The sequence below is a fragment of the Protopterus annectens genome, chromosome 8.part0 (genome assembly GCF_019279795.1).
Source record: "Protopterus annectens isolate FY-2018-M chromosome 8.part0, PAN1.0, whole genome shotgun sequence".
NCBI lineage: Eukaryota > Metazoa > Chordata > Ceratodontiformes > Protopteridae > Protopterus > Protopterus annectens.
In genome coordinates, this window is record NC_056741.1 from 818,014,888 (window position 1) to 818,026,983 (window position 12,096).

Genomic DNA, 12,096 nt, shown 5'->3' on the forward strand with positions numbered 1-12,096 from the left:
GACTACCAACTACTAAACAGCCTGACTATGTTGTCAGTTATATAATAAATATTTGGTTTTATATACAGTTGGTAGTCCGGCGTTTGGCTTTACTCCTGCAGTGCATTTTGTTGTGGTAGTATTGTACAATGTTTACCCACAATAACAATGGGCAGGTCATGGTAATACATATAAGATGAACATTCAAGGTGACATCAATGTACATAGTGTATATAGTTAGTACAAGATATAATGTAAGCTAGGTAGGCTAGAATGTCTTGATGCAAGTGTTTTAATGTCAGATTTCAATATGGTGTATATTATCTCAGTGTAGTTTTCTGTATTATAGCTCAATATGAATAGCTTGATTGTTAGTTCATTTTGCATATTGTTAGATTAACACTGGTGGTTCGTGTTATATATACTTTATTAGGATTGCTGCAACTTGATATTCCTAGTACCTGTTCTTATATTTTTCTGTGATATTCATTTCTTGTATTAAAATAATAAGAAAAAATGCAATAAAAATATATTTGAAAAAAAAAAATTGCAATTGGCTGGACATCCAAACTTGAAAGGATTTTATACATACTAAGCTTGTACCCTCATTAGAAGCGTACAATAAGAGTAACTTAAAAATCCTGGATTTATCTCAACAATTATTAGTAGCTCACCCAAGAACACTTCATACATACCTGTTATTTATACAATTCACATAAATTATTTTAGCAAAACAAATGTTTCTTTTTGGATTTATTCAAGTGAAGTTAATAGACAAGTATTATCAGAAAAAGATAAAAAATATTGTTTACAGTCAGTGAAGGAATCCCTGTTCTGGCATGTATACACATGGGCAATTTTACATAGATGTGTTTTTCACCACACATAGACTAGCAATAATGTACAAGAAAGATGAAATGAAATTTGGGAGATGTGGACACCCTGATGCTGACTGAATACATGTAGTTGTTAAGTGGAAAATAATTTCCCCATTTTGGATATACTTTAAATATCTTTGTAAAGCTCTATGGAATGACAACTGTATAATTTCTAACTCTCTTATCCTTTTCAGTATTCCTATTCCTGAAGTCATTCCTAAAAACCAAACATTTTTACTATGGTCTATCCTCTCTATAGCAAGGGAAATTGTTACTAAAAATTGGAAATCCCAATTTATGCCTGTCTTTAAAGCTGAGTGTATTCATCTTGTGAAATACATTTGTAAGAATGAGATTGCTACTATAAAAGCAAGGACTAACAACACAACTCATCATTTTAATTGCTTGGACAAAATTGTCTAATCTGTTAGAGAAATATTAAGTGTTCTCCTATGTATATCACTTTTTAGTTGTTATGGACATTGTATATAGTTTATTTATTTTTTCTTGTTACTGTGCTATTAAGTTATTGTGTTATAAAATGAATAAAACATTTTGAAAAAAAGAAAAGAATCACATACAAAAATGTACACATTAAAAGTGGGCATACATATGCTGTGAGCAAACAGTTAAGGATAATAAAAAACATATATTTAGAGCTGCGATGTATTTAATCTTCAGGTTCAGTCATGCATGTTGCAAAGGGAATGTTTACTGCATCTTGTTACTCTCATTGGTGAATACAAGAATATAAATATTTGACAAAAAGTAATTCATCCCTCATAAGGTGATGTTGAACAGAAAGACAATTTCAGCTTGTATGACATGATTACTGATTCCTAATATTAAATGTTTACCCTTTATGTGATTCAGATCTGAAGACATAAACAGTTTCCAGCAGTGGAAACCTTAAAACTGTACAAGGATATGAGCAAATGTTGAGGTGAAGCACAACAGATGTTTTAAAAATATTTTTTTTTCTGTCAGAAGAGTCACTTGAGTGGATGTGTAAAATAAAAATATAGGAAAGGAGAACATTTAATGATTCTAATATCTAATGCTGTTGCCCAACATTATTGGCAAATAATAGCCAGTGGAAGCATGGAATGAAACAAGCATATTTACTTCTAATTAGCTTATTCAGGTTTAGATCTAAAATGTTCCATATTCTTCTCCAGCAATTATTTTCCAGTTGTTTCCAGAGACAAATATAAAAACCTGGCTAGCTTTAGATAGTAAAATGTTAATCAGTAACATGAGCAAGAATTGGAAAATGAGTATTCAAAAAAAGATTGTGTATTTATAAAACAAAATACCAGTTGACCATGTAATTACTGCAGAAGCTTTCTATTGCAGTTCCACTTCCTTGGTACATATGACACAAAATCTCAAGGGTACTAGAGGTACTTACAGAAAAGTGAAAGATAAAATGACAGTAGATGAGTTCTAGGCATTGAGCTTAAAATGTACCAACATTATTGTAAATCATGGCAATGTTCCATTTAATTTAGCATTATTTATTTTCAAACATGCCAATTACTCTTTCATTTATAACACATTTTCTTACAGAAGCTGTTCTAGAAGGCTAGCATTGTACGTTTAGATGTCAAAGTCCATTTATCACATACGCATTTCAGAATTCTGTTTAAGTAACTAAATTTAGCTTCAGAGCTGCAGTTCATGATTCCCACAGTTGCGTACCATTGGGTCTAAAACCTTTGGCACACATGGCAATCCATCAGTTCATTCAATAGCTGTGAAAGAGGCTGCAGTAGAATATCACCCTTCTTTGTCAGCTAATTCAGAAGGTTCTACGACCCAAATGAATCCTTGAATTTTATGACATCCCTGAACCTGAAATAAAGATCTTCTTTGCTATGGAATCCTACTTCTATCCATTTAATTTTCCCCTTCTACTCCTCTTTCAGAATGATTCGTGGACTCGGTCCATGGTAGAACAGAACCATATTTGCTTTTGCAACATAATTTCTGGTCCTGTTCCAGACAAAATACAATGTTTGCCATTCACTGCTACAGCTTAACTGGTACCATATGCAGCTCTACAACCTGCTGCTGGGCCAGTCGTGAAGCCCTATATATATGGATTTTAACTTCAGATGCCATCTTTAGAAAATACAGATGAAAAGTATAATTTATAACGTTCTTAAAGGTACAGTTCCTAAATGTCTTTTAAAATTCCTCTCAGTGTGATGGTGATTGTTTCTTCACTGTCTTGGATTATGTATAGACTGTACTCATAACTATTAGGACACAAGAACTAGATGCGTAAGCAAAAATATCACACCCCACACATTGTTTTACATGGTTATTACAAAACACTTATATGTATGCCAAAAAGAGTTCCTTTATCTGGAAGTAGGAACCACAGTAAAAACACTGACAAAAACAAACAAGTATGATTTATGATGTTAAATACATTTGTGACAAAATCAGTTTTGGAGTACAGCTAGCTTCTTTCTGCAGAGGCTCTGACCCCAGTTATGCCTTAGATAACCTAAGTTTGATCAGTGTTGCAGGTACTAGAAGAGCTGGTTGGGAAAAGAAGAATGTGAGCATTTAATACCAGCTTGCTGATCCCATAGGGAGAATACTGGTACAGTCCCAGTGCAAGAACTCCAGCTAGAGAGGGCCTGAGGCTGCAGGAGTATGAGCCTGCTAAGGGAAGCATTTTGCAAAATGTACTTTGCAAAATCCTAGAGTACTGTGTATTGCATTGTGCTTTCCTGCCAATGGAGTGGGGGTGGAGGCAGTTGTTAGAAGCATGCAGGAAACTTCCTAACTAATCTTGCACAGTGATGCCCATGATCCTGCTGTCCTTGCCTTCCTCTCCCATTATCCTAAGACTCTGGGCATTTCAGGGAAAGGATGTTTCCAAAGGGGATGGAGCCTATATATTTGAGGGATTGGGGGCAGGGGCCAAAAAGAAATTGATGTTACAAAATCAGATTAATAATCAAGTACTCCTGTGTTATATACATCATGGTTCATGTAAGCTGTAAATGATTCTCAACTATAAATAATTAATGTTTCATCCAAGAACTTATTTCAGTGAACAGCAGTTTATATCACATCAGTTAGAAAACAAAATTTATTTTCATATGGGCCCACTGTTACTTTTGCATATTTAATAGCACTGTTTTTCCAGGTCCAAAATTTATCATTTTCATCTTAAATGGGTAATACTGGATATTGGATCTGTTGTTACCTGATTACTGCAAACATGCCGTAATTGGTATCAAACTAACTAAGAAAAAAAAGTATACATTTTATTTGCAAACTTTATTCTGATTTTTTTTTCAGATGACTTCTGTTCTTGGCTTCATTTTAAATCACCAATTATTCTTATCTTGCTGTGTTTTTTTATTCCACAAAAGATGTAGCTTTATTTAAGATATACCCATACAAAACCATCTTTGGATAGATTATGGCTCAGTATCAATCCATGGCTCAGGAACAGTCCATAATTTCTGGCCTCTTGTGAAAGTATTTGTTGCATGAGATAGTGTTACAGGCCAAGTTGCAAAGAGGTGATGTTCTATATGGGTGAAACTGTTGTTGGCTCAATCCATTTGTTTATACCAAATTCATTGTTCTTAGTAGCACTCTTCAGATTTGTTTTTCAGTTCATGTTAGTCAATATCAATCCACCTCGTGTTAACTTCTGGACCCAAAGTAAATGACCGGTGATTAAGAATAGGCTAACTGCTCTAAAAACAGTATAAATCTAAAACTGTAAAACAAGAGGTAAGGTTTGCTTGGTCTTGGTGAAAGCAAGCAGTTACCCCAAAGACGTTAGCATTAACTTACTAGAAATAATGTAATTCTATTTTACTGTAAACGGATATAATTGGGGAGGATTCTCCCACTGTCAGATGTATTACCGACAAGTGGCAAGTTTATACCAGATCTGTGAATATCAGGTCATTATAACCAATACATATTTGTTATGGATATGGTTGCATTTTTCCCTTCTTTACTCAGATGGTAGTCCAATTACCTCTACTTATATTAACTTACTAAAAACCTTTAAAGTATACTGCTATCAGACTTTGTTTATATTGATTTAGCTCATATTGTCTTGCTGTAAATGTGTTCCTGTTTACGAATAAGGAAAAAAAAATAGAACTTTGGTCTAAATTGAGAATGCATTCTTCTGATTCTCTAGCCACTGACTGCAGTAAACAGGTAGGTTATTTATTGCCCCACTGAAACGTCAACAATTGTGGATGGGTGGCTGTAAAGAAATTGCTAAATGCACCATCAAAAAATAAGTAATACTACTCCACAAAAATGTAAAGCAGAAAAGTGTAGTTCTTCCTAAACAGCACTTATAACCAGTCTTAAAGTCTGAAAAATAACTGCATATTTAATTTTCTGAATAAAAATTGTGGAATGTCACATATTGTGAGAAGAGTTAGATATGGATGGCTCTGCACAATGTGAGCTGATAGTTTCTTGTGCTGTTTTAGAATGATCATGGTTATAATAGGCAAATAATTATTATCCCTCCTGGGAAATCCAAATAGATGTAACTACTGCCAATAAATATTATGTAGCACAATGCCCTCTTTATACTGGAAGGGGTGTCATGGGTAGCACACTAGAAGGATTTCATCTGTAAAGGAGATTCAGAAGGCATTAACTCTAATGTCAACATATATAGATGCATGACTGGGGTACAGTGCATAACAGTGTATAAATGGCAAGTTATGGAACGAGAGCTAATTAGACAAACAAGCTCATAAAACAATTTTGATTGCTTATTTTACCCTGATCACTTGTCCAAGGCTTCTGTAACATTGTACCGGCGCCCTAAATATTATTTCTATAATAACCTGTAAACAAAAATAAAAACTTGTTGACACAAAACTAAATAAAGCTAAAAAAATGTCTGGCTGAGGAGTTCAGTCGTCCCATTCATCATCGTCATCATCATCTGCTCCATCATCTTCACCTTCATCTGCAAAATGGCAAAATAAAACATTTTAGTTTTGTATAAACCATAATATACTGATTATCTTCAGTGTTGGGTATCATGTGAGTAAGTGTGGAATTGTGTATCATCTTAGGAGAGACACAGCCTTGGAGAAATATGATAGCTTAACAAATGATCTACAGGTGCAAATAAATATGAGGTGACTGCAAGATAAGCTTGATTTGACTTTACAACTGTTGCATTGTACAGGCTTAATTAAGCAAGATTATAAAGCATGCAAGTGTGTTCTTCTGCACTAATTTGTTCTTTGCTGGTAGAATTACAGAGGCTGACAACATGGGGATGAATGAAGCTCTCTGGTATTAACAAAATTTGGTTGTGTTTATTTTATTTGTATTTATTGACCAGGGTAAATCACTGATCTCCATGGGCATTTTCATGTATTCACATGTCTAGTGCAGATTTCTCCATACAGAGACATATCTGGCTGTGATGGAAGGTTGATGGATGTGGTAGCACTGTTTATCCATAGAATGTAGAGACATGGTCCTTATTTATGATGAGTTTACTGCAGGTGAAATAATAAATTGCTAGAGAAAGAAAGCAGCAACAATGAAAACTCACTTTTATCTTTCAGTGATGCTATATTATCATTTTAACCCCTGGAGAAGACAAATATTGGGACAGGGTTTTTGAATTAAAGTAAGTAGAGTAATTTTGTAACGGCTACTAATACTGTTCTCCTTAATGTATATTGTTACTTACACTGTTAGTAAGCATTGCATAAAGGGCATTGTCAGATTATGTCTTGTTATATAGGAAGATTTGGCAGTGGCTGGTTTTATTGTTATGTCACTAACAAAACAGTTATGAAAAATGGGCCAGCTGTTACTGGGAACCAAACCTGCCTGCCTGTTTTTTTACAGAAGCAAAATTTATACACAAGCAAGAGGATTTTTTGCTCATTTTTGTCTTCTGTCCTGATTACTAGATAGGCTGCTGATTCTATGTAGTCAACAGCCTTTTCTTTTTATCTCTACATGGAACTGTTGTAAGACAGTTTTACTTTGCAATTCGTTCTACCATTTCTTATAGATTCGTAGGTACTTATTAATTAATTGATCTGTAAATATCTTAAGCCTAGATTTGCATTGTTATGGTAATTATTATGTTGGGGGTAATTACCTGTTTCCCCTACCAGTGAGGGCCAGTGATGCTAAACTGGTGGTGAATTTGTGGTTACCAACCCAGGCTTCCAAATTATTTATTTATTTGTCTTTGTTGACTGGGAAAGTCCAACTGGGTAGAGCCCATTTTCAGCGGATACCCACTGAGAAAAGTTCCATCACAGTGCATTTTTAATAACAAGTGCATTTCAGACAGTTATCTGAAAAAAACAACAGCTACATTTCTCAGGAAAAAAAAAAATTGCAAATCAGGTATATATTTACATCAACAGTTAAGGTAAGTCTGTACAGATCCAGAAGCCCTGAAATATTGCAGGAAGTCGAGTGGAAAATGTAAAGAAGTTTAATGTTCTTACATTTCACTACAGAAAGGTTTGTAAAGAGTTCAACAGATGTAATGAAGTAAGTCATAAAAGTATGTAGGAGAAGAGATATTAGTATTGCACAGGAGGATTTGAGTGAGAGAGCAGGGTATAGGATTAGTTCTGTCTAGGCTGCCTGTTCCAGATTGGTGTATCTGGAAGGTTTTTAACTAAGGTTTACAGGGAATGCATGAGAGGGACAGAGCGGTGGATGGGGGGAGTTAGAAAAATAGAAAGAAGAGAGGTGGTGTTTAAGAGGGTTGTATTGATTCAAGTGCAGAAGGGGGAAAAGATGGTGATAAGTAGTAAGAAATGTATGTTTTTACTACATATCTTAACCTGGTGATGAGCATGAGTATGACTATAGTTGGGTAAGATATTGTTTGAACTGGATTTCATAGCTTGGGAGTTTGATAGTCATTTTTGCTTGTGTAGGGATGGTGTTCCAGAGTTTGGAGATGTAACAGAAGTATAGTGAATCCCCTGATGAATTATTTGCTTTAATAGTGCTTAGTTAAAATTTATCACCAGAATGTAGGTCCCTTGTGGGAGTGTAGAGCAACAATATTTTTAATGCAGGAATTTTTCAGGATAAAATATCACTTGTGCATCATAACTAGCTGAGAGTATGTTAGGTAGTTATTAAGCTGTAGCCAGTTTAGCTGTTTTAAGGCTTGGCAGTGGTGAGTCTGGTGTGCAGTGTTGGTAGCAAATTTAGCTACTTTGTCATAACAGGAAGCTAGTTTGGATTTAGTGTAGAACTTTGGTTTGCAAGGATAGGGGAGGCATATAAATGGGTTGGAAGCAAATAAGATAAGGCTAGGATTTTTCTTGGTGGGTCTGTAAGATATTACTTTATCCTGTAAAGGCAGCCATGTTTCTGGTTGATCTTTTTGATTGTTTGAATAATATGTTGATTAAATTTAAGACTGTCATCTATTACAGTGCCCAGTAATTTAGTATATGGTACTACCTCAATTTTAGTATTATTTGCAGTTGTAAACAATAATGATTGTTTTTGATTGTGAGAATGTTTTGTGGTGTAGAGCATCAGTTTTGTTTTATTGGGATTAAGGTAGAGGTTTTAGTTTTTCATCCAGGTTTCATTTCAAGAGAAAAAAATCTGAGTGATTTCTTGGAGTCTGGATATTGTACATATTAAAGTTGAATAATCTGTGTATTGCACTATATTTGCTTGGTATATGGCAGTGTAAAGCTTGTTTATATAAATATTGAAGAGAAGAGGTCCTAGTATAGAGCCTTGAGGGACATCTATGGTAACAGGGATAGAGGAGAAAGAGAGGTCCTGTTTCCATTTGACTGATTATTTCCTTCCAGATAGATAACTCAGGAGCCATGTAATGAAGGATTTGGAGATATCTGAAGAGAATTCAGTGAGAAAATGGTGTGATACAGAGTCAAATGCTTTGGTGAAGTCTAGGAACACATTTGACAGTAGGTTACAATTGTTCCTATGCTGGTGTATAGTGTTGGTGAAGTGACAGAGGATGGCAGTTTATCTCTGTGGTAGGGTTTGAAGCCATGCTGTGTTTCAGAGAGCAGATCATTTGAATTTAGGTGATGTAGAAGCTGAGCATAAATACATTTTTCAAGTATTTTTGATAAAGGGAGATGATTGCAATGGGTCTGTAGTTATTAAACTTTGAAGATGTACCACCTTTGTGAAGGTATAATAAGGGATTTTTCCCAGATTGAAGGAATGTATTTTTCGAATATAGATCTGTTTATCAGTATTGAGACTGAAAAAGCTACTGCATCTGCAGCCATGGAGGTATGTACTGGGCTGAAGTCAAATAGCTGAGGATAGTTAGTAGAGGCTGCAGGTACTGAGAGGTAGTTGAGATATTAGTGTTTGTGACAGACAATATTGTCTGTTTAAGTTGTTGTTAAACTTTGTGGGAATTGAATTAGTAGTACTTCTGTATGTAGGGGTGGGGGTGGTAGTTTGGCCTGGATGTAAAAGTCTGTTTATGGAAGTTCAGAAGAGTTTTGGGTTGTTTTGATGTTTACTTTGGAGGATATTATAATATGTTTGCTTGTCATTTTGTCCTGTTTCTTAGTTCCTGAAAAGTTTGAAATGTACTTCAGTTTGTTGAAATTACATTTGAATATTGTAAGGGAAGTACTCTGCTTTATGTGGAGTGGAAGACAGTTCCATAGCAGTATTATTCCCTGTGATACATATCTATCCAGCATATTCTATTAATTTTGCAAATAAGATTTAGGTCCCCTGTGTGGGTGTCTATGACACAATTGGTCTTGTGAATGTGCAATAGGGTTGACAGAATAGGGTCTTTTGAGGCTCTATATGCAAGACAGAGGTCTCTTCTAAATAACTTGTATAATTACAACTGAAAAAAGAGACCAGGCTTTCAGATGTTCTACATAGTTTTTATGATTTAGGCCCTTTTTTGTGAAAAAGTAATGTGGTCTTTCCAGTTGTGTCAAGTGTTTATCATGAACGGGGCATTATACTCAATGATTTGCTTAATGAGTGCTGAGTACAGTGGAACAATTATGTCCTTTGATCTGGACAACATACCTTCAGAAATAAGCTGTGCAATGAAAAAGGACTTCCTTACAACAGTGGATATAGGATGATTGAAGGACAGTTAATTGTTAACATAGGATCTGATGTTGTCAATCTTCATTTAATCCTTGATCTGTGGATTCAGTTCCAAATATTGGAACCGACTCGGCCATTACTACAGCCTGTGAGAAACAAAAACTCTCAAGCTTAAGTCCTATCCAGAATACTCCTCTCCAGTTTACCTCAGATCTCGTTTGCCGCTTCCTGTGACAGATGTATCGCCAACTTGCTCTTGAGCAAAGTGTTATTTCTCTGTTATATTTCAACTTTTTGGACTGTCATGAGGTTATTTTACTTCTTTATATAGTTTTTTGATCTTTCTTTCTACAATCTACCCATTTTTCTCTGTTAACCTTTACTTCTCTCCATTTTTCCATTATACACTCCAGTTTGAGGAGGCCTTATCTGGTCTTTCTAGTAAACATAAAATGGATATTTCTTCCCCTTCCTCATCTTCAAAACTTGACAAACCTAAAAAGAGGAGTCATTCAATGCCAGCTTCTCCCTTTGAACTGAAGAACAAAAAACTTAGAACTTTGGTTCCCTCTACCACTGTGGAACTGACAATTTCTACAAAGGATATTTCGGTGCTGGTCTCAGCACCAAAAGTATCTCCTGCATTGGTGCCGAAGTTATTGGTGCAGATCTTAGACCAGTCCATGGAGTAGACAGCCTCGGTGCTGTCTCCCATTTCAGCACAGATAGCTTTTGTTCCAACTGAAAGCACTGAATTTTCTTTCTTTGGATCGACCTAGGACCAGATACTCCCCATCTGCAGATCCTTTTGCTGGTAAATTAACCATCCCCTTTTTGGAAAGACCAAAATCCCCCTCTACCCAATCAATTTGTTACCAAGAGTCTGACAGAAGTGGATGTGTTGATTTTGATAGATCAGATCCTTGCAGCAAGGGGACTTGCAGGTGTGTCCTCAGTTCCAGCCCCTTCAGGTGCTGGAGCCCTTCCTTCTGTGATCACACCTACTGTTCTTCTTCTAACCTCCTCTGAGGCCTTGGAGATCCCAGCTCTGAGTTTCCTGGTGCTGACTGTTTCAATCCCAATGAGATCTTCCATTTCTGGTTCTGATTTCTACCGGGAGTTCTTCGGCTCTGTTGGATTCAGGGAACTCTTGGGCTTGTGGCTACGCTGTTGGTTCCGAGGGGCAGGACTCAACTCTGGTGTTTTCAGAGCTGTCTCTACACCTCAGGGTATGACATGCATTAGCTCTATCCTGGCTTTGGCTTCTAGGGTGGTTTCTTCGGAGCATGGAATGACCATGGTTCCAAGGTAGTCTTTCTCGGTTCTGAGCTGCCTTCCCTCTTCAGGAGACCAGCTTTCCAGGCCATGTAGAGTGCCTTGTCCACTGTTGGCATCTAGTTGGCTCCATCCCTGTCGGAGCAGTTTCCAGATCCTTCCCTTGTCCAGAGCTTTATCCAGTTCCAACACCTGGACACTGAAAGCCGAAGCCATAGGAAGCACCTATTCAGGTTTTGTCCTCTTCTGATACCTCTCCAGATCATCTCACTGAGGAAGTTTCTCAGAAGAAGAAGTGTAAGAGGAAATACTTAGATTCCCCAGAGGAATCCATCACAGAGCACACTGATTTTGATGAAGGAAAGGGTTTCCCATCATCACCCCCAGAAAATGTCTCCTTTGGGGACATCCTTGAGATCCTTAAACAGAGGGATGGCTGGACATCCCAAAAGCCCTCTTTGGAGGAATAAGTTTACCTGCAGGCCTTTGGCACTCAACCAAATACTTCTTGGGTTACTCCACCTGCTGACAAGCTCATTAAGTTGATCTTGCAGTGGGTGTGGAAGGCTCCTGACACCATAGAACCCATTCCCAAATGACCAGACAAAACTTTAACTGCACCAGAGCACCATCAGTTTTGGGCAAAGGGATTGCCGGTAGATGCCATGGTGGTAGTGGCAGCCACAAAAAAGGAACTTGCAGAAGAAAGTTCCACTATCCATCCTTCCAGTAGAGAGTCTCGGGAGATGGATCTTTGGAAAGCAGGTTTATACTTCATTGACCTTTGTATTATGGTCTTTGAACTTTAAGGCACACTTTACCAGACTCCAAAGGGATCTGATTAAGGAGTTATCAGATACCCTTGCAGGAG

General features: G+C 36.6%; 1 protein-coding gene across 1 annotated transcript in view; it reads right to left on the bottom strand.

Moving 5' to 3' along the window:
- Positions 1-2,188: 2,188 nt before the first annotated feature.
- The window catches only part of WAS (WASP actin nucleation promoting factor), a 749,592-nt gene continuing 739,684 nt past the window's right edge, over positions 2,189-12,096 (bottom strand). Inside the window, exon 12 of the mRNA XM_044080287.1 lies at positions 2,189-5,838. Within this exon, the coding sequence (XP_043936222.1) occupies positions 5,783-5,838 (56 nt within the window). The 3' untranslated portion in view covers positions 2,189-5,782. The remainder of the gene's footprint in view (positions 5,839-12,096) is intronic.